The sequence below is a fragment of the Trypanosoma melophagium genome (assembly GCF_022059095.1).
Source record: "Trypanosoma melophagium isolate St. Kilda chromosome Unknown ctg9segment0, whole genome shotgun sequence".
Taxonomy (NCBI): Eukaryota; Euglenozoa; class Kinetoplastea; order Trypanosomatida; family Trypanosomatidae; genus Trypanosoma; species Trypanosoma melophagium.
The window spans coordinates 954,389-976,323 of NW_027125194.1; the positions used below are offsets into that span (position 1 = coordinate 954,389).

Consider the following 21,935-nt stretch of genomic DNA (forward strand, 5'->3'; position numbering starts at 1 on the left):
CAGTCATTATGCGTTACGTAACATTAACCTTCGTGACCGTCTCGGTCCAATTTATTCAGGAATTGTCGTCTGCTGTCGTCTTCATCAAAGTTACTGCCTCTCCAACGTGAAACTGTATTAGGAGCCACTTCATGCAGCGCCACTTTGACAGCCGCGGAGTTTTTATTTAAAAACACACAGAGACTTCGAGCAGCAGCAGTTTGAACATCTTCATTATCACTTGTTGTCTGTCGACACACCAGAGGAATAAGTTCATTTGTATCCATTTTCACCACTTCTGCAAGGTAAGCCACGAGAAATAACAGACGTCTAGTAATCTTGGTATTCCTTCGGGGTGTACCTTCACCATAGATTCCCAATAGTCTATTAATAACTGTTATGCCTTCCGCATGATCAAAAAGAATAGCATTTGGGGCATAATCACGACAAAGACAGCTACAGCTATGCAAGAGAGCAGCTACCACAGCAGGAGATTCTTCCTTCTTCAAAAAGGGTAACAGAATATCTTGCCACTGAGCTGCCTCAAAACACTTCTGTACAGCTTCGTTTAACTGAGCGGCGTGTGCAATTACCATCGCTGCCGCTTGGCGGACTTCCTCATTCTCTGTTGCCAATTTACTCTTAACCAAGAAATCCAATATGATACGATGCCCAGACCTGAGAGAAAATTCAATGGCCCAATTAATGTCTTCTACTAAATCACTCATTTCCTCCAATGCCGTAAGGCACTCTGATTCACTGGCGTCTTCACGAGTCAAAATAGCCAAGTTACGTTCAATCTGACGCTCTGGTGCTTCTACAGACTCCAACGCTTCTTTAAGCCACTGCATCTCTTCTGCAGTTCGCTTCGGCAGCTCAGTTTTCTCCTTTGGGCCATTGTCAACTGATGTGCAGAAGTTCAGCAGTGCTGTGTTCATTGATGGATCATTAGACATTTTGTCTCTTCCTTCCTTTCTTTCCCTCTTTACTAATATTCTTTTTTTTTTCTTTGGTGTTTATGGGTGGGTGGGCGATATATGGCTCCCTGCTTTTCACTAAGTAATCAAAAACAAAAACAAAAAAGATGGGATATATATATATATATATATATATTTATTTATTTATTTATATAAAGAAAACGCAATTTATTTACTACAATTGGGCGTCAGTAAAGGTATTGCTACCAGAACAAGAAAATATAGAAAGGGAAATATTCTCTATTACTTGGTTGGTACAAATATAGAACTCCCACATATACAGTGTAGAAAATCATAAAAAAAAGTAAAAAAAATAAAATAACAACTGTAGTTAATTTCATGCAAGAAAATATGCAGAAGGATGATGTTTCCTTTTATCCACCCTGAGAGTCACCATGATTGTCTGAATTCCTTTTTGCGTCTCTCTTGGCATGATACGTCAGTAATCTTCCCTGAGTTTCGTCAGCGTTTTCACACTGTTTCTATTCATTTTCCCTTTCTAAAGATTTTGTCCCATTCTCTGTGACGTTATCCAAGAGTAGAACTGTAGATGACTGTACTTGTTGTATTAGCTGTGAGACGGAAGAACGAAGTGTGGCGTTTTCACGTCTTACAGCAGTCATAACAACTCCGCGTCTCTCACAGTCTTCTTGAAGGGGCATAAGCCTTTCTCGCAGGAGATCCCGCTCCACTTCTACGGTGCGTAGCTTGCGAGCCAACGATAAAAAACTTGAAGGATCATCTTCATTCATTATTATTGATATTGGTTTATCGGAACTTGAAGTTTCCTCATTATTATTATTATTATTATTATTATTATTATTATTATTATTATTATTATTATTAACTGTCATACCACATACAGATCGGAGACGCTCATAAAGAATTCTGCATCGGTTTTGATAAACAAGAAGATTTTCTTCTTGCTGTTCTGTTTTTCCTTGCATCTCAACGACAGCTTCTTCCTTGCGATCCAATTCCTCCTTAAGCATACGACTGTGTCGTTGGTGTGCCAATAAATGTGCACGGAGTGAAATACCTTCACCCCTAACGGGTTCAACCCAATCCGCGGCCAGCATATCTGCACGGTCCTTCAAGGCTGGTATTTTTTCACGCAGGAACCTGTTTTCTCGTGGAAGTGCACGAAGAGATTCAAGCTCCGCTTGCTTACAGCAAGTTCCTGCTGCAACATCTCGAGACGGGTTTCTGTGGAGGCCTCCTCATTGCTGTTTATGGCGTTTAGCCGGGCGAGTCCAAGGATTCCATTGTACCCGAACAAATGTGTACCTCTTCTTGACACAACAGCGGGGTAGAAACAAAAGTAAAACAAAAACCACCCACACAGACAGAGACAGAGAATATCCCCCAACAGATTAAAAAAAAAGAGATAAGCAACGAGAGAATAACAATTAAAAAAAACAAGCAGAAAACTATTGTACCATAGAGATGTATGAAGTAGTTTCTCCCCAGTTCTGCTGTGACGGGCTTCTCCTTCTCTTTCCCATTTACCCTGCGATTCCCCCCTCTTCTCCCCGCATAGCCCTTGCCCGTCGTCGTTCCTGCAGGAGTCTTTGATGCCCCTCCTCCCGCGCCCGTTCCCGTGCGGCCTCTCGTTCTCTTTCGGCTGCCACCTCCTCCCGTCTGGCCGCTGCTGCCGCCGCCCGCCGTTCCTCCCGCGCGGCTGCGAGTGCCTGGAGGGTCTCCTGTGGGACTCCCGCCGGGCCGCAGACCGTCAGGCCGCCGCCTCCTCCCGCCGGGGCGATGGCCGTCTCGGCGGCGGCGGGGGAGGCGGCGGCGGCGAGGCGGCGGGGCTGCGGCTCCCCCGCGAGTTGATAGAGGAGGGCGTCGGCGACGGCCAGCGGGACTTTGTTGCCCATCCGCCGGCGGTACGTCTGGCGCAGGAAGGCGGCCAGCTCCGTCTTCATGGGGGTCAGCAGCACGAGGTCCTCCACAGCCTCAAAGGGCTCCCCCTGCAGACAACTTGGGCAGACGCGAACGGGTTTGCTGTGGCCCAGCAGCGTTGGAAGTGGACGGGTGTACGGCAAACAGTTTTTAACGCAGCAGACACGACCACATCCAGGGCAGTTTTCCTTCTTCGCAGCGGGTGAAAGTTTGCCACCACAACACTCACACTCTCGAGCACGCTTAGTGGGGGTATACACCACCTGTCGATAAGGCAAAGAAGGTTGATAAAAATGTAGCAATAAAATGGTGTCAGCGTGTGTTGTGACAGATATCTTTGACAAAAGGCGTAGATCAAGTCGTTTTTGTAGAATATATCTTATTACAGTAGAAGTTGAAGGAGGTGCGGGTCGAGGATTTTTTCTTGTAGGTTTTTCAGCCGGTTGTTTAACAGTTTCCATTTTTTCTTGAATAATGTATATGGCTAAATCAGTAAGAATAAAATAAACTTTCTCAAGTAACGCCTTGTTATGGTCAGTAACACGCTCGAGAGAGGCAGTAAAAATAATTTTCTGTGGAAACATTTCTCGTGGACGTTCCCATTGGCTCTGTTGAAGTATTAAATTGTAGTAATATCGCTTCCCTGTATCTGTCCAGTACTCTTTCCAAGCGCTTCCAATGGGATTAAACTCCACAAATGAGTGAAGAGGGATAAGTTTAGTACGATATTCAAGGTAGTCACCGGAAAAAGGACGGAACACACTATCAGCTCGACGTGCTTTGCCTGCCTTTGCATACAAACGCCCAATACTTGCTTTAAGAATGATACCTTCTTTATTTCGTTGATAGCGATGCCACGCACGTTGAATTTTGTAGACAACATTGTCCAAAGCATTTTCACGTAGATCTTCTAAAGCAAATAGATGTTGTGGGTGTCGAATAAATACTTTGTGTTGACCCAATTGCCATGAACCTTGTGGTAAGATATCAGAAACATACTGCAAAATAGCAGCACAAGCGTCCATATCAGATCCTCTAAAAGGACGTGGAAAAGTCTTTGGACTAATGTACATAAAACGTTTTAAGAATTTATCAAAATATTGACGATAACTATACCCTGCCCGCCTAACACGAATATTTTCAAGCAAACCCAAATACTTTACTTGATGCAATACTCGTGCATCATCAAAGTAATCGCGGCGTTTATCATCATTTGATTTAATAGCACGAACATAGTGTGGATTACAGTTCATCAACTTTTTTACAAGATTAGTTGCTTGCTGTCGTATCTTAAACCCCGCCGTTGAGCTTCGTTTTTTCTTCCCACCATCACCACCATTAATACTACTATTTTCTACCCCATCATCTAGAATATCCGCAAGAAGTTTTAACAAAAAACTATTTGAACTAGATCGCAACAAAGCTGTTACATCAGAACTAAGAAAGTCCTTGTTACGGTTTATGAACCCCTCCACATTATAATGAACATCACCTGCGTAGTGTTTAATGAAAAACCCCCGATCTGTTTTGTTAAAATGCGGATTACCAGAATGTGTGGCATCCAGCTTGTCAAGCATTTTAATATCAGCTACTACTTCTTTTTCCTTTGACATTGTTGCACATACGTCATCAATAAAAGCAAAAAGTCCTGGTGGATTTGTACTTTCCATAAGATTACAAACAATTTTATTATCAAAATACTTGATTTCTTCCCATGGTATCTTTTCTCGAACATATTCCTCTTGTTCAACTTTTAAAGTAAGTTCAATAAAGATCTGTTGAAGTTTCTCATTCACATAGTTAATACAAAACTGCTCAAAACCATTCTTCTCCAATACTTCAAACCCATAAATATCCAAAACACCCAGCATTAAATCATATTGTTTTTTTCCTAATGCCAGATTTACAGATTCCACGATAAAATCAAACAAGTGATGGTACAAGGCTTTCGCGATAGCGTCCCGAGCATTTTGGCATTGCTGCATGTCTAATGGAACATCTACCACTTCAGTAGAACCCATCTCTAGACGTTTCCACGTAAGAACTCGCTCCAGCATGTTTGTATCTACTCCTAAGAGAAAGGAACAAAAGTCAAGTTCATCACGGTTTGAAACCACAAACGATCCAGCTTCATTTTCCTTGCTTGAAGAAACAAATTGAAGTTCCCCAAGATGCAAAATAAGGGCCAATATATTAAAAATAGATTTCTGCTCTAAATCTCCAATTGACATAGTATTCATCGCTTTTAGTGTCTCTTTCCACTCCTTTGCGTAGTCAATGTCTATGTGGTCTGACTTACCGCCTTGATTTAAGTAAAAAAACTCACCTGGATCTCGAAGTTTCAATTGTTTTCGAAGTGTTTGATCGGCACCATAACACAATTGATAAAATACATGAAAGTTACGTTCACCCTTCTGTTGACTAACAACACGAGATTTCTCCAAAAGAAAATTAGACATATGTCCACCAACAGGTCCACCCATGCGGTCAAAAAATATTTCAAAAAATTTACCAAACCGAGAACTGTTATCATTACGCACAGTCTTCGCGTTTCCAAATGCCTCCAGCAACGGATTTGATTCCAGAATAATGTGTTTAACATGTTGCATCTCCGGTGTATTTCCAGAAACCGCTGAAATGTATTGCATAATCTGCTTTGATGCCTCCGTCTTTCCTGCCCCTGATTCACCTGAAATGATAACACACTGGTTTTCCTCTTCGGAAACCATAGTACGGTAAGTTTCCTCCGCTAATCCAAATATGTGCGGTCCACCGTGGTTACCACTCACAACACCACTAACACTTTTACCACCACTACGAAAAAAAGCAATCCGCTCTTCGCCATAGAGATTGGAAATTTTCTTAAACGGATTAACACTCAATAGAACAGGGCCAATACAGGTATATATGATGTCCTTACTATGGCGAACCTTCAGGTTCTCAACAATGGCTTTGTCCGAAAGTTGAGTTAGCAGAACAAGGTCTTCCAGACCAACTACAGTCGGTTTCCTAAAGTCGATATGTGCCATAACCCACAAACTATACTTGCAGAAAAAGAAGTTTTCAACCGAAAAAAAAAAATACAACATACCAGAAAAGAGAAAGGGTACAAAAAAAAAATCACCACCCCAAAAACACATCACAAACAGAAATGTGTAGGAAAAAATATTAAATGATTCTCTAGTCAAAAACAAATTAACGAACGTACGAATATCCACTACAACCGCTCACACAGTACATATAAACATTATCAAATAGAGAAACAAATACACAGACACTAGTAAAGAGTACAATACAACGGCTAGAAATAAAAAAAAATAAAAAAAAGGATAGCAAAATTTAAAGGTACCACCTCTTCGATCATTCAATAATACAAAAAAGAAGAACAGAAGAGAAAAGCACAACCCCGAAGAGTATTTTTTTTACATTGTACTTTTCTGCATTGCATTTCCTTGCTTTTCGCGTAACCCCGAAAAACACACTTTTTCCTTCTCTGCTACACCTTCTACATTTTCATCTTAACACATACCTCTCTCCCATTCTGTCCCAAGTTGGTCATGAGAGGAGAGACTAAGGCCCATCGCGTGCGAGAGCAACAGAGTTTGGTGCGCTGTCGCCAACACGTGTACCCCTTTGCATTTTTTCCTGAAAAGGACGACCAACACTGGAACGCCTCCATACACACGACATCGCTCATAATCCTGAAAATAAGGAGGAGGTGCCACAGTACAAGAGGGGAAGGGCAGGAGAAAACCCTCCAAGTCCCAATAAAATTGGCCATAATTATTTTCACATGGACAATACCTCACCAAACCGTTACTATTACAACCTTAACGTTCTTTTACATACCACAGAGGCCCACGAAGATCCTTCCTAATGCGGGTGGAGACAACAGGCGCGCTCTTCTGCCCAAATACCTCTACTTTGACGCATTCGCGTAAAGCTCCCACCGCACCTTATACTCACCATTAAGAGCCATGAGTTCATCGTGGCTTCCGCACTCGAGAATGCGACCACTGTCGAGAAGCGTGATTTGATCACAATGCCGAATAGTTGTCAGACGGTGAGCAATGCTGATGATAGTGACATGGTGTTCCCTCTGGTACTCGTTGATGGCCTGCTGCACCCGCGCCTCTGTCACATTGTCAAGTGCACTAGTGGCTTCATCCAACAGGACCAAGTGAGAGTTACGAAGAAAACCACGTGCGATCGCCACACGCTGCTTCTGTCCACCACTGAGGGCTCGACCTTTATAGCCCACATCCGTCTTGTACCCCTCCGGCCACCCTATGATTTCTTCGTGTATGGACGCCAGTCGGGCAGCCCTTTCCACCTCCTCATCCGTGGCACCCGGGCAGGAGTAACGAATATTGTCCTGCACTGTTCCACTGAAGAGGTCTGGCTCCTGCAATACAATGCTGATATTCTCCCGCCAAGCTGTGATGTCCAGGCTACGGATATCCTTGCCGTTTACAGTGATCGAACCGCTTCTGCTGTCGTAGAAGCGTGCCAGCATCTGAATGATGGTAGACTTCCCGCAGCCCGTCTGCCCCATGAGGCCGTTAGAGGTGCCGTCCCGGAAGTTGATGTCTACGGAGGCGAGCACAAGCTGCTTCGGCCGGGCGGGGTAAATGAACTTCACCTTGCGGAATACAATATCACATCCATCCCCCAGGTCCTTGTCCCCCTCGACCCGGACATCGATGTCCGGAACGCGGTCAATCACACTGAAGACTCGCTTCGCTGACTCCTGGGCATGTGCCATCTTTGATACGAAGCCACCGGCCTCACCAGCACCCATCGCACCCATCAGAACTGCCATTGCAGCAATCACAACCCTCTCGAACGTCGCCTCACCTGCGTTTATAAGTTTGCCGCCGTACCAGAAGCATAATGCAAAGGCACCGTAGAAGACGAACTGACTGATGCCTACAATCACGCCAATCAAGGCGGATAACCTCATCTCTTTCGGTACCGTGTCATTCACGATATCAAGGTACAGGGCGATGCGGCCATCCTTCAGGTTGAAAGAGGTGACGGTGCGCACATTAGAGAGAGCCTCTGTGACGAGAGCGTCGGATTTGTCTCCCTTCTTTTGCGTGAACCCCATGGCTATCAATTGCTGGACCGCATTACCCGCAGCTACGACTGGAAGGCACGCCATGGCCACACACGCCAATTTCCACTGGTAGATGAATCCGATCACAAGACCCACTGCAACTGTAAAGAACGTCTGCACCTTGAGTCCAATTGATGGCCCCAGAAGCTGGTGAACGGCCTCGCAGTCACCAGAGAGCATCCCCGAAAGCGTGCCAGCATCACGGCCAGGGATGTCGAAGAAACTCATGTCCTGGCGCAGTATCTGGCGAAACAGCATAACGCGCAGCTGTGTCGTCAGACGCTCGCCTGCAAGCCCATAGAACGACTGCAGCGCCCAGCCGAGAAAACACCCAAAAGCCATCACAAGGAATAAGGGGGCGTAGAGGTTCGTACCGCTCCGCAAGGCATCCACATCATGGCTAACGCCAAACTCTCCAAGAACACCGAGAACCTTCCCGAAAAGAATACCGTTGACAGGTGACGCCGCGCCTGTGATGGCGGAGCCCAAAATACCCAGGGAGATGTAGAAAATATGCCCTTTGGCAAGGTGCATGATACGACTCAAAGGCACTTTTGTGCGCTTTACCTCCCACTCTGCCAGTTCCTCATAGGGCACCTTCTGACGTTCCGTCCGCGGCAGCTCCTCATCCAGCCTTGCGAGTTCATCATCATCAAGGTATGTGGAGATTTCTGCGTTGACCGCTTCCTCGGTTCGCACCTGCTTTGTCGTTGGAGAGACGACCGACGTCACACCCTGTGTCATGGCCATCACAGCGAACTTTCCGTTCAGCTTCATTAGCTCATCGAATGATCCAGACTCCGCAATCGCACTACCTTGCACACCATCGTAGGTGAAGTAGTAGATACGGTCTACGTTCCGGATCGTCGCCAGGCGGTGCGCAACGACGATTACCGTCATGTTTCCGTGCTCCATAAGGCTATCAAGAGCTGCCTGGACCTCCACTTCCGACTTCCTGTCAAGGGCGCTAGTGGCCTCATCGAGAAGCAAAACGGCGGGACGCCTCACAATTGCCCGCGCAATCGCAAGGCGCTGCTTCTGGCCACCACTCAACTGTGATCCGACGCTCCCAACAGACGTGTTGTACTGGTCCGGAAGACTCATGATGGTGTCGTGGATGTTCGCCTTTTTGCACGCCTCAATCACCTCCTCCTCCGTCGCGTCCTCCTTACCAATGCGGACGTTTTCCATCATCGTGCCAGCAAAGAGGTTGGGTTCCTGTGACACAATGCCAATCTGGTCACGCCACTGCTTCAGCGACAGCTTACGCATGTCAACGCCGTCCACAAGCACCTCACCACTGATGGGGTCGTAGAACCGCTGAATGAGTGCAATAATGGACGATTTCCCACAACCCGATGCCCCAGAGAACGCCACCTTCTGCCCCTGCTTGATCTCTAAAGAAAGGTCTGTGAAGAGCGTCATGCTTCGGCGCGTCGGATACGTGAACTGGACGTGTCGAAACTCGATGGACTTATGAAGCCCCTGCACAGGCTCCCCATCAGCGTCCAAATCGATTTCCGGAGTGCGGTTAATAGTCTCAAAGAGGTGATGTGCTGCTGCGCGCGACTCTGAGAACGCGGAGAGTGAGGGCGACACAAACCCGATACCAAAGCTGCCGAGCAGAACCGATAGGAAGCAGGACACAATATCACCCACATCGCGCCGGCCCCACTCCACAAGGTAGGATGCGAAGAAAATGAAACCGTGTAAGTGACAAACATGGTGGCCATTGTGGCACCTGCAGCGAGTGAGGTGGTCAGCTCTTTCTTGATACCGGCCTTCTGCGCGCTCAGCACGGCGGCGTGAAAGCGCTCAGCCTCATACTCCTCCCTACCAAACGTCTGCACCGTCCGCACATTTTCCATGACCTCAGTGGCTAGCGACCCAGCCGCTGCAAAGTGCTCACGGGATGTGTTCGCCATCTTTGCCATGATGTTTCCCATGATACTTCCCATCAGTGCGATTAGCGGCATCAACCCAAGCATGACCAGTGTAAGCTCCCAAGAAAACACGAACCCAAACACAAAGCCCAGTATGCCCATCGACATGTTCACGATACCCAGACCCAGCTTGTCGTTGATGCCGTTCTGTACGACAAGCGTGTCTCCCGTCATCCGGGCCGTTAGAGAGCCAGGGCTGTGCAAGTCATGCCATCCGATATCCTGTCGAAGGACGGATGCAAAGTATCTTGTGCGAATAGTAGCGACCTGACGTATCGCAGCAATCATCCAGCAGGACACATAGAGTGCTGTCCCCACAATGACACCCAGTCCAATATACAGCATGATCAGTGCACTTTTTGCTGTTGCTTCCTCCGGGTTACTCTGCGAAAGAAGATCGTTCATCATCCGTCCGAAAATAAAAGAAAAGGCGGGCGACGATCCTCCAACCGCAATCGCTGCCACAGTTCCCACAATCATCAGCACCACATCAGTCCGCTTCGCGTACTGGAACACACCCAACACGGAAACCATCCTTTTACCCTTTCCGCCATCTGCACTTCCCTCGTCAGCAGCGGTTGAACACTCTGCATGTAATTCAGCAGGAGGGGAATGTTGCACCGACTTTTCTTCCTTCTTCGAATCATCAGGGGAATGAAACTTCTTGTTGTCCCTCGTGCCACCAGCATCCAGTTCAGATGGCTTAACAGACATTTACACAAAGCTCAAACGTATATATAATGCTGGAAAAACAGAAAATACGAAAGCACTACAAATAATACCTATTCCCAACTAATGAAAGTAAACCGCAACAATAAGAATAGGAGAAATATGGATTTACCCATTAAAACAAAATAGGAAGACAAAACAGACTCAAACAAAATCCATAGTTTATAATAAGACGGTGTAACTACACCTTGATAAAGTGAAAAAGTAATATTCTTTTCGATTGCCTCCAACTTACACAACGGCAACCCGGGATGGCACCCATTGAAGTATCAATGATGTCGATTATCGCTAGTCAGAAAGACAGTTAAAAAACAAACGAAACAACACATCACAAACAGAAATGTGTAGGAAAAAATATCAAATGATTCTCTAGTCAAAAACAAATTAACGAACGTACGAATATCCACTACAACCGCTCACACAGTACATATAAACATTATCAAATAGAGAAACAAATACACAGACACTAGTAAAGAGTACAATACAACGGCTAGAAATAAAAAAAAATAAAAAAAAGGATAGCAAAATTTAAAGGTACCACCTCTTCGATCATTCAATAATACAAAAAAGAAGAACAGAAGAGAAAAGCACAACCCCGAAGAGTATTTTTTTTACATTGTACTTTTCTGCATTGCATTTCCTTGCTTTTCGCGTAACCCCGAAAAACACACTTTTTTCCTTCTCTGCTACACCTTCTACATTTTCATCTTAACACATACCTCTCTCCCATTCTGTCCCAAGTTGGTCATGAGAGGAGAGACTAAGGCCCATCGCGTGCGAGAGCAACAGAGTTTGGTGCGCTGTCGCCAACACGTGTACCCCTTTGCATTTTTTCCTGAAAAGGACGACCAACACTGGAACGCCTCCATACACACGACATCGCTCATAATCCTGAAAATAAGGAGGAGGTGCCACAGTACAAGAGGGGAAGGGCAGGAGAAAACCCTCCAAGTCCCAATAAAATTGGCCATAATTATTTTCACATGGACAATACCTCACCAAACCGTTACTATTACAACCTTAACGTTCTTTTACATACCACAGAGGCCCACGAAGATCCTTCCTAATGCGGGTGGAGACAACAGGCGCGCTCTTCTGCCCAAATACCTCTACTTTGACGCATTCGCGTAAAGCTCCCACCGCACCTTATACTCACCATTAAGAGCCATGAGTTCATCGTGGCTTCCGCACTCGAGAATGCGACCACTGTCGAGAAGCGTGATTTGATCACAATGCCGAATAGTTGTCAGACGGTGAGCAATGCTGATGATAGTGACATGGTGTTCCCTCTGGTACTCGTTGATGGCCTGCTGCACCCGCGCCTCTGTCACATTGTCAAGTGCACTAGTGGCTTCATCCAACAGGACCAAGTGAGAGTTACGAAGAAAACCACGTGCGATCGCCACACGCTGCTTCTGTCCACCACTGAGGGCTCGACCTTTATAGCCCACATCCGTCTTGTACCCCTCCGGCCACCCTATGATTTCTTCGTGTATGGACGCCAGTCGGGCAGCCCTTTCCACCTCCTCATCCGTGGCACCCGGGCAGGAGTAACGAATATTGTCCTGCACTGTTCCACTGAAGAGGTCTGGCTCCTGCAATACAATGCTGATATTCTCCCGCCAAGCTGTGATGTCCAGGCTACGGATATCCTTGCCGTTTACAGTGATCGAACCGCTTCTGCTGTCGTAGAAGCGTGCCAGCATCTGAATGATGGTAGACTTCCCGCAGCCCGTCTGCCCCATGAGGCCGTTAGAGGTGCCGTCCCGGAAGTTGATGTCTACGGAGGCGAGCACAAGCTGCTTCGGCCGGGCGGGGTAAATGAACTTCACCTTGCGGAATACAATATCACATCCATCCCCCAGGTCCTTGTCCCCCTCGACCCGGACATCGATGTCCGGAACGCGGTCAATCACACTGAAGACTCGCTTCGCTGACTCCTGGGCATGTGCCATCTTTGATACGAAGCCACCGGCCTCACCAGCACCCATCGCACCCATCAGAACTGCCATTGCAGCAATCACAACCCTCTCGAACGTCGCCTCACCTGCGTTTATAAGTTTGCCGCCGTACCAGAAGCATAATGCAAAGGCACCGTAGAAGACGAACTGACTGATGCCTACAATCACGCCAATCAAGGCGGATAACCTCATCTCTTTCGGTACCGTGTCATTCACGATATCAAGGTACAGGGCGATGCGGCCATCCTTCAGGTTGAAAGAGGTGACGGTGCGCACATTAGAGAGAGCCTCTGTGACGAGAGCGTCGGATTTGTCTCCCTTCTTTTGCGTGAACCCCATGGCTATCAATTGCTGGACCGCATTACCCGCAGCTACGACTGGAAGGCACGCCATGGCCACACACGCCAATTTCCACTGGTAGATGAATCCGATCACAAGACCCACTGCAACTGTAAAGAACGTCTGCACCTTGAGTCCAATTGATGGCCCCAGAAGCTGGTGAACGGCCTCGCAGTCACCAGAGAGCATCCCCGAAAGCGTGCCAGCATCACGGCCAGGGATGTCGAAGAAACTCATGTCCTGGCGCAGTATCTGGCGAAACAGCATAACGCGCAGCTGTGTCGTCAGACGCTCGCCTGCAAGCCCATAGAACGACTGCAGCGCCCAGCCGAGAAAACACCCAAAAGCCATCACAAGGAATAAGGGGCGTAGAGGTTCGTACCGCTCCGCAAGGCATCCACATCATGGCTAACGCCAAACTCTCCAAGAACACCGAGAACCTTCCCGAAAAGAATACCGTTGACAGGTGACGCCGCGCCTGTGATGGCGGAGCCCAAAATACCCAGGGAGATGTAGAAAATATGCCCTTTGGCAAGGTGCATGATACGACTCAAAGGCACTTTTTGTGCGCTTTATCTCCCACTCTGCCAGTTCCTCATAGGGCACCTTCTGACGTTCCGTCCGCGGCAGCTCCTCATCCAGCCTTGCGAGTTCATCATCATCAAGGTATGTGGAGATTTCTGCGTTGACCGCTTCCTCGGTTCGCACCTGCTTTGTCGTTGGAGAGACGACCGACGTCACACCCTGTGTCATGGCCATCACAGCGAACTTTCCGTTCAGCTTCATTAGCTCATCGAATGATCCAGACTCCGCAATCGCACTACCTTGCACACCATCGTAGGTGAAGTAGTAGATACGGTCTACGTTCCGGATCGTCGCCAGGCGGTGCGCAACGACGATTACCGTCATGTTTCCGTGCTCCATAAGGCTATCAAGAGCTGCCTGGACCTCCACTTCCGACTTCCTGTCAAGGGCGCTAGTGGCCTCATCGAGAAGCAAAACGGCGGGACGCCTCACAATTGCCCGCGCAATCGCAAGGCGCTGCTTCTGGCCACCACTCAACTGTGATCCGACGCTCCCAACAGACGTGTTGTACTGGTCCGGAAGACTCATGATGGTGTCGTGGATGTTCGCCTTTTGCACGCCTCAATCACCTCCTCCTCCGTCGCGTCCTCCTTACCAATGCGGACGTTTTCCATCATCGTGCCAGCAAAGAGGTTGGGTTCCTGTGACACAATGCCAATCTGGTCACGCCACTGCTTCAGCGACAGCTTACGCATGTCAACGCCGTCCACAAGCACCTCACCACTGATGGGGTCGTAGAACCGCTGAATGAGTGCAATAATGGACGATTTCCCACAACCCGATGCCCCAGAGAACGCCACCTTCTGCCCCTGCTTGATCTCTAAAGAAAGGTCTGTGAAGAGCGTCATGCTTCGGCGCGTCGGATACGTGAACTGGACGTGTCGAAACTCGATGGACTTATGAAGCCCCTGCACAGGCTCCCCATCAGCGTCCAAATCGATTTCCGGAGTGCGGTTAATAGTCTCAAAGAGGTGATGTGCTGCTGCGCGCGACTCTGAGAACGCGGAGAGTGAGGGCGACACAAACCCGATACCAAAGCTGCCGAGCAGAACCGATAGGAAGCAGGACACAATATCACCCACATCGCGCCGGCCCCACTCCACAAGGTAGGATGCGAAGAAAAATGAAACCGTGTAAGTGACAAACATGGTGGCCATTGTGGCACCTGCAGCGAGTGAGGTGGTCAGCTCTTTCTTGATACCGGCCTTCTGCGCGCTCAGCACGGCGGCGTGAAAGCGCTCAGCCTCATACTCCTCCCTACCAAACGTCTGCACCGTCCGCACATTTTCCATGACCTCAGTGGCTAGCGACCCAGCCGCTGCAAAGTGCTCACGGGATGTGTTCGCCATCTTTGCCATGATGTTTCCCATGATACTTCCCATCAGTGCGATTAGCGGCATCAACCCAAGCATGACCAGTGTAAGCTCCCAAGAAAACACGAACCCAAACACAAAGCCCAGTATGCCCATCGACATGTTCACGATACCCAGACCCAGCTTGTCGTTGATGCCGTTCTGTACGACAAGCGTGTCTCCCGTCATCCGGGCCGTTAGAGAGCCAGGGCTGTGCAAGTCATGCCATCCGATATCCTGTCGAAGGACGGATGCAAAGTATCTTGTGCGAATAGTAGCGACCTGACGTATCGCAGCAATCATCCAGCAGGACACATAGAGTGCTGTCCCCACAATGACACCCAGTCCAATATACAGCATGATCAGTGCACTTTTTGCTGTTGCTTCCTCCGGGTTACTCTGCGAAAGAAGATCGTTCATCATCCGTCCGAAAATAAAAGAAAAGGCGGGCGACGATCCTCCAACCGCAATCGCTGCCACAGTTCCCACAATCATCAGCACCACATCAGTCCGCTTCGCGTACTGGAACACACCCAACACGGAAACCATCCCTTTACCCTTTCCGCCATCTGCACTTCCCTCGTCAGCAGCGGTTGAACACTCTGCATGTAATTCAGCAGGAGGGGAATGTTGCACCGACTTTTCTTCCTTCTTCGAATCATCAGGGGAATGAAACTTCTTGTTGTCCCTCGTGCCACCAGCATCCAGCTCAGATGGCTTAACAGACATTTACACACACTTGAGCAGCACTTTACAATTCTTATAGTTGCAAAGAAGGGCATGTTTGATAGAAAGGGAGTTCATAGCATCTTCGTTATTAGAAAAGGAAAAAAGGGGAAATTAGTAGACAGATGGTGAGAAAAAGAGAGCAAGAAAAAGATAAACCACACAACAACCAAAGAGAGAAAGCTTATCTAGTATCATTAAAAAGTCAAATAATCCGCTAGAAAATTTTCAGTCCCATACCCCTCTACAAAGAAAAATAAAGTAACAATGGTGCATTTGCAGCAGACAAAATAGTAAGATATTCTGTCAAGTCCCAACCTCCCCCTCAAAAAAAATTTTTTTTTCCTTCTCTTGATTTTATTGATGATATAAGAGACCGTGCTTGAAACATAGATCTCGGTCTCTTTGAAACACCTTTCCACAAGAAAATTCACCTTGTTTTTTTTTTATATTTAAAATTCAGTGGAGCAAGGGTCTACAAAGGAAATTAGTTATCCCTCTCCTTTTTTCCCCACAAGATATGAAAAAGAAATGACATCGTTTAAAGAACATTTAGAAGAATAAGGGAAACGAAAATTAGACACCAGCCAGTTACAGTCAGGGCGAATCCAGCCCCATATTTAACGCTTCTCTTTAACGGTGTGTACAGACAACCACCCACATCTGCGTTGTACGCGTTTGCCATGAGTGCCCAAACAATACACACTGTTACAATCGAGAGACCCATCAGGCCACACGCAACCCACCTTAAGCAACCGCAACAGCAGCATGTGACCAAACCAAGGATGACTGCAACCAGCATCACGCCAATGGAGATGATTGCAAAGGCCTCTGCAGCTCTGAAGCGATCAACGAGTTTGTCGCAGCCCCGGAATAGATCCGCTGGGCGGATATCGTACTTTAGGCTGTAACATTTTTCTTTCTTCCCCCAGAGCGTCAGACATGGAGTATTTCCGGCAATATTTTGCGACCTTTCACGGAACTGGTCAATTGGCGTACCGACCAGCACAAAGAGGAAGGCAATGAAGCCCACCACACCGTAGAGAATAGCACCAAGTTTAGCCATAGCTTTTAGCTTTCTAATACAGTAAATAAAAGTAAAAAAGGTTGAAAAGAAGAAAAAATATATATGTATATATAACGTTAGTTAAAGGGACGCATTATCCCTACAACATTAGAGAAAGTAATGTGAAAAAAAAAAACCGGCACAATGCCTAGTCAGAATCTTTCTTCAATCGTTTTCTTTTCACAACCGTCATTCCAGGAGGGTAGTGAGGTGGGGGAAGGGGGTCGGCACATAAACAAAACTGTTTGCTACGTATGCAGGTTTTTTACTATTGCCAGCATCGAGCTGCTGTATGAAAGACTTTTTGGTGAAACATCCACACATCTGTTACAGGGTTGTACATCACTATGTCACGCAATGCTTCATTGCGAAGGCTAGAGTAATCATATCCCTCACGTTGCCCTGTTTCGAAGGGAAACTGTGCAAGGTTAATGACAGCTTCTCTAAGTGAAGGATCTTTTGCCCATGCGGCTTGTAATTGCCTCATTGCTTTAACAAGTTTTTGGTTGGTATAGGCAGTGGCTGTTGTACGGCCTTGCTGAACTGCAGCGAATAACTCATCAATGTCATTACTATTTGTTCCCACAATCTCGATAAAATTAGTTAGCTCTAGTGGATCTATGGTATGTTGAGTATATCTGAAAGCTTCTGATACTGAAAAGTTTGGTATTAAGTGAAAATCTAGACGTGGTAATGCTGTCATCGCTATTGTAAGGAATTCAATCGGTACTTCAATAACAACATGACAGAGTCTACGATCACAGGCAAGTGCCACAACTTCATTATAAACGCGCATAAGTGAACTACCCTCACGTAATTTTAAGACTAAGAGGGGTGTTACACCATGCATGGTTTTTTTAGCACGTTCTGAAGCGTCTCCGATGAAGTCTAACAAATCTCCACATGCCTCAATATTCTGTACACCCAAAGTTTTTACAATGGAGCGAAGGGGATCCTCATTTGCACGAATGTCTACAAATACAGCTGCCATTTTTTCTTTTCTAATAGCTGAACGTATTAAAATACTTTTTCCAGAACCATAGAATCCAGCAAAGACAATAATCCGTGGATGAGAAAGGTCCTGTTCTCGTAATGTTTGACGCACTCTTTGTTCCTCAGCCTCTCGTGGTACATAACCTTTGATGGAATGTCGTCCACCTTGAAGTGAGAGTGTATTTGCAGCTAGTGCTAACTGGTAGGAGCGTTGCTGCTTCTTGTAGTTCTTAAAATTCCAACCAAAGACAGACATAACACCTAGTACAGCGACACAGGCACTAAAGACACCACTATATTTAATGAGAACATATCTAATTTCTTTTTCTTTTGTACGTTCTTTGATTTGTTCACGTTTCTGTCTATGCTGATCACGTTCCCATTCAGATTTTTCAAGAACACTCATACGTACTGATTTGTTAAGGTGTGAGAGACAGTGAACATCTGCACTTTCCAGTAAATATAATTTGTCTGCTCGCCATCCACGGTGAAAGAGAATACATGAGGTACTCTCTTGGTCAGAGCGGCGATCTACTCCGGCGGATTTTACCCACTCTAAAACTTCCTGAAATTTCTCATTTGAAATAAATTTTGATCGACCCTCTGAGAGAGTAATCATCTCACGTGGTACAGCAAGATCGAAACGGTCATTGTCTAGTAAAACTGCAAAAGTCCCATTCCCATTTACTTTTGCTACCAATCCTCCAATTATTGTACCAAGGCTAGATGAATTCGAAGGACGAGAAGTATTACTAAAGCCATCGGCAGCTGTTGAAGTTTGATTTTGAGATGATAATGATGATGAGGATGAGGATGATGATGATGATGTTGTTGTTGTTGCCGTTTCAGTTGGTTTTCTTACACTACTATTCATTGATGTGACAGAACGATTTGTTGCGTTGTCTACTGTCGTTCTTTCTACAAGATTTGCTCCTGCATTTTGTGCTTGTGAGGAAACAGCTCCTTCAGATTGTTTAACAACTTCAGAAGAAACAGGAGAATCCCGGCCATATGTAACATATACTCGTGATCCTACTTCAATAACAGGTGAAAGAGCGATTTCCTTAAAGAATACAGCATATACAGATTCTGATATTTGTGCGGTTATATGACCAATAGCAATAGGTTTATCTGTACTTGCAGTTTCTGAGTTGTCAAAGTAAGCAGCAACACTAAGACCCTGCAGACTCATTTGCGCCGTAGCATCTTGAGCGTTTACAATTGTTGTTGTTCCCATAGATGTTGATATCGAATTTGTTGTATTGGTTCTAGACGCTACTGGAGAGATTCCTTGAATAGCAGTTTTCCCAGCAGCTGCGGAGCCTATTGGCATCATGCATCGCGTGCATCGCCACATTACACCAATAGGTTAGTCCGTCCTGTTTAGTTCTTTGCGTAATTGAATGAACCAACACTTGTATATTAGTAGTAGGAGGGGGATGGGGGAGGAGGATCTTCTGCGAGACTAGTAAGAAAGGAAATGTTCTAAATACTCTCAGTACTCTCTGTTCTGAGTTATCTAACTCACGTTCCCTTCGGTTTCTTCCCCTTCCCACTTACCCTCCGTATCTCCTAAGAGGCAAGAACAGAAAAGGAAAAGAAACCCCTCCTCATGTTTACAAGACCATAAAATAGAAGAAGTAAAAGAATGAGAAGAGAGAAAAAGAGAAAAGAATAGGAGCAATTCTACCCAGAGAATAATGAGAGGATAATGAGGAAAAGGAAAAGGAAAAAGAAAAAGAGGATAAAACAAATAACAGAAGAAGCAGAATTTTATATTTGTCTTACAGAATTTTTCTTTCGCCCCATACGGAAGAAATAATAGCCTTTCTTTTATATTGTTTTCCTTCTTCTCTATATCTGTCTTTCTTGGAAAAGAAAACACTTGCTTTTTTTTACTTTTACCCTCCTCTAAGTGCGCGTACTTCAAAACTTTTCACATAATACTAAGTTTATTACACCGCTACATAAGAGGTACGTCACGACGTCGTCGTTTAGAAGGACGATGGTTCATATTCTTATCATTTCGACGAGGATAATGTGGACGCTGATGTTGATGCAGGTCCCTTCTATTTCCTGTTGTACTTGTGACTGGTTGGCGTAACTGGGGTGTTGAATTTACATCGAGACGAAGCATTCGTTCCCTCTCTCTCGTCCATGATGGAGCAACGCCACGGGCCGCTGAAGCTAGCCCTTCTGCAATCCTTTTCAAATGAAGCTTTTTTTCTTCTTCCTTTTCTGTTTCTTCTTCTTCCTTCTTAACCTCTTCTTGGTGTTGTTGTTGGTGTTGTCCTGTTTCAATAAGACATTTCTTCTTGCAAACGCAACACAATAGTGCCAATGTCTTTGCTATATTTAACGCCGAAAAAGCGGACTGTTGTCGTGCTTCAAAGGATTGTGTAACCCGCTCCTGATCTTCTTCAGGTGCTACTTCTGTGTTTGTTTTACCGTTAGACTTTTGTTGCCGTTCCCGAAGAAGTGGAATGGCTGATCGAATCTTCAGCACGGCGTTATCCATAACAGGGAGGAGTATCTCCGAAACACGGATAATATCCCGTAACAGCGAATGTATTCCATCATCTGATGCAGGTGCACAGGGCAAAGAGCGCAAAAGAAAATGAAATACACATTCCACAAGGGGTAGAGGGACGTCTAACGCCGCATCTGCAGAATCAATGGTCAATAAAGAAGCTGCCAAACTCCGCATTTCGAGAGTATTCACACTATCAGGTGTCACAGACGCGAAATCAGTGAGTTGCACTAGAGAACGAAGTACAGAGAGTGGCATAACTGATTCTTCCAAATTTATTATTAAATGGGGAGGCTCTTGCTCGCCTTGGTGTGAGTAAATAAGGTCTACTACTTCGGTAGCCCTTCTCAAAAGAAAAGCTAAAGAGAGTCGACTTCTTATGATACTATGATGTGATGCATCAATATCTTCCCATGCTAGAAGATCCGCCTGGAGGGTGTGAAGATCATCCAGACTTTTCAATCGTTCCCGTGAAATTAATAAGGCACAACAACGCTCACACTTTGCTGCACCATAACCTGGGAAATGTTCCTTAAGTTTTTTTTCAATTTCTGCTGCACAATCAACCTGTGATGAAGCAGATGGACTACAAATCCATACCTCAAATTCTTTCTTCAACCCTTCATGTGCAGATGGATTTGATAAAAGAGCCACGCATGTTGTTAATGATTGTGGGAGTTTGGCTACTAACTGATGTACAATAGAGGCGGCGTATTCTTGTGGAAGAGTTAGAAGTGCAGCGAGTGCCACACGTCGTTCTTGTGGATTAGGACGCTCTGTTGACTCATCCCGTGCGTCTTCTGCACCGCCTGCCTCTGTATTGAATGTGGACGATGATGGTACTACTGACCACTGCACCAGGAGTTCACACAGTGCCTCACCATGTTCCTTCTGCTGCGTTGTTGGTGCATCAACCAGCATTGCCGGTAGTGTTTTCAGGACAAAGGCGCGGTGCAGCCAAGGGACGTTGTCGCTCTCCAGCACGCCGCGCAGTGCGTGTAAAATGTCGTTCCATCGTTCCGGGAGATGCGGGGCGGCGGTGGCGAGGGCCTTCACGAGCGGCCGGAGTCCGTCGGCGAGTGGCGTGGGGTCGGCGAGGGCGGCGGTGAGGCGGACGGCGGCCTCGTGGAGGGCCGGGGGGACCTCCTCGCCGGGGCGGTACGCATTCACCAGCTGAACACAGGCCTGGATATCCATTATAATATATATATATATATATATATATATATGGGATGAGGGGGACTTCATATTTATGTATACCATGGGAAAGAGAGAAAGAGAGTGTGTTTTTACAGAGATAGGGGCATATGCGGCCTATTTTTTCAGGTCGTGGGCTGAGTGAGAAATTATGACAAAACCGTGTTACTTTACGCTGTAACCCAGTGTTATTAGGGTTCAGAAATATTATCCTGTGTAATAGTTAATACTTCAATCCACAACATCATTTCTCACATTTTTTGTTGGTTTAAAAGTGCCTCCTGTTTCTTCACATCATCATTTATTTCCTTTTTCTTTTTTTCGTCGGTGTTCTGTAAAGGGTGGAGGGTTAGGTTTAATTACTTCTAGTAATACTATTACCAAAGTTACCATTCTTGTCGTCTCCTCCCTGTATTTTTTTATTCCTAAGAAAAAAAAGAATAAGACTTCCTCTTTGCGGTATGTGAGTCTTTCAGCAAATATAGATATATATATATATATATATATATATATATATATATATATATTTATATTTAT

The 21,935-nt window shown here is 46.0% G+C and overlaps 9 protein-coding genes across 10 annotated transcripts; all 9 read right to left on the reverse strand.

Annotated features, from left to right (window-relative positions):
• Positions 1 to 23: 23 nt before the first annotated feature.
• Positions 24 to 935, reverse strand: LSM04_005884 (uncharacterized protein; the record flags this gene model as incomplete). The annotated part of the gene is made up of 1 exon (XM_067333092.1): positions 24 to 935. The coding sequence occupies one exon, from the start codon at positions 933 to 935 to the stop codon at positions 24 to 26; it is 912 nt and encodes a 303-aa protein (XP_067185739.1).
• Positions 936 to 1,438: 503 nt separating this feature from the next.
• Positions 1,439 to 2,035, reverse strand: LSM04_006204 (uncharacterized protein; the record flags this gene model as incomplete). The annotated part of the gene is made up of 1 exon (XM_067333093.1): positions 1,439 to 2,035. The coding sequence occupies one exon, from the start codon at positions 2,033 to 2,035 to the stop codon at positions 1,439 to 1,441; it is 597 nt and encodes a 198-aa protein (XP_067185749.1).
• Positions 2,036 to 2,461: 426 nt separating this feature from the next.
• Positions 2,462 to 5,887, reverse strand: LSM04_003269 (Myosin head; the record flags this gene model as incomplete). The annotated part of the gene is made up of 1 exon (XM_067333094.1): positions 2,462 to 5,887. One exon carries the CDS (start codon positions 5,885 to 5,887, stop codon positions 2,462 to 2,464), a length of 3,426 nt encoding a protein of 1,141 aa, XP_067185639.1.
• Positions 5,888 to 6,777: 890 nt separating this feature from the next.
• LSM04_009161 (ABC transporter-like) lies at positions 6,778 to 10,634 on the reverse strand (the record flags this gene model as incomplete). Its single annotated transcript, XM_067333095.1, has 2 exons — positions 6,778 to 9,592; positions 9,637 to 10,634. The coding sequence occupies 2 exons, from the start codon at positions 10,632 to 10,634 to the stop codon at positions 6,778 to 6,780; spliced, it is 3,813 nt and encodes a 1,270-aa protein (XP_067185900.1).
• A 1,124-nt stretch (positions 10,635 to 11,758) lies between these two features.
• On the reverse strand, positions 11,759 to 13,300 carry LSM04_008985 (ABC transporter type 1; the record flags this gene model as incomplete). The annotated part of the gene is made up of 1 exon (XM_067333096.1): positions 11,759 to 13,300. One exon carries the CDS (start codon positions 13,298 to 13,300, stop codon positions 11,759 to 11,761), a length of 1,542 nt encoding a protein of 513 aa, XP_067185891.1.
• Positions 13,301 to 13,357: 57 nt separating this feature from the next.
• LSM04_002795 lies at positions 13,358 to 15,615 on the reverse strand (the record flags this gene model as incomplete). 2 transcript variants are annotated; one of them, XM_067333097.1, is made up of 2 exons in its annotated part: positions 13,358 to 14,024; positions 14,093 to 15,615. In XM_067333097.1, 2 exons carry the CDS (start codon positions 15,613 to 15,615, stop codon positions 13,358 to 13,360), a joined length of 2,190 nt encoding a protein of 729 aa, XP_067185621.1. The 2 variants fall into 2 exon arrangements, with proteins under 2 accessions (XP_067185621.1, XP_067185622.1); XM_067333098.1 differs by lacking the exon at positions 13,358 to 14,024 and having other exon boundaries at positions 15,012 to 15,048; positions 15,200 to 15,615.
• Positions 15,616 to 16,153: 538 nt separating this feature from the next.
• Positions 16,154 to 16,678, reverse strand: LSM04_008282 (Amastin surface glycoprotein; the record flags this gene model as incomplete). Its single annotated transcript, XM_067333099.1, has 1 exon — positions 16,154 to 16,678. The coding sequence occupies one exon, from the start codon at positions 16,676 to 16,678 to the stop codon at positions 16,154 to 16,156; it is 525 nt and encodes a 174-aa protein (XP_067185855.1).
• Positions 16,679 to 16,946: 268 nt separating this feature from the next.
• Positions 16,947 to 19,028, reverse strand: LSM04_009084 (uncharacterized protein; the record flags this gene model as incomplete). Its single annotated transcript, XM_067333100.1, has 1 exon — positions 16,947 to 19,028. One exon carries the CDS (start codon positions 19,026 to 19,028, stop codon positions 16,947 to 16,949), a length of 2,082 nt encoding a protein of 693 aa, XP_067185895.1.
• A 606-nt stretch (positions 19,029 to 19,634) lies between these two features.
• Positions 19,635 to 21,398, reverse strand: LSM04_002195 (uncharacterized protein; the record flags this gene model as incomplete). Its single annotated transcript, XM_067333101.1, has 1 exon — positions 19,635 to 21,398. The coding sequence occupies one exon, from the start codon at positions 21,396 to 21,398 to the stop codon at positions 19,635 to 19,637; it is 1,764 nt and encodes a 587-aa protein (XP_067185597.1).
• Between the last annotated feature and the right edge of the window lie 537 nt (positions 21,399 to 21,935).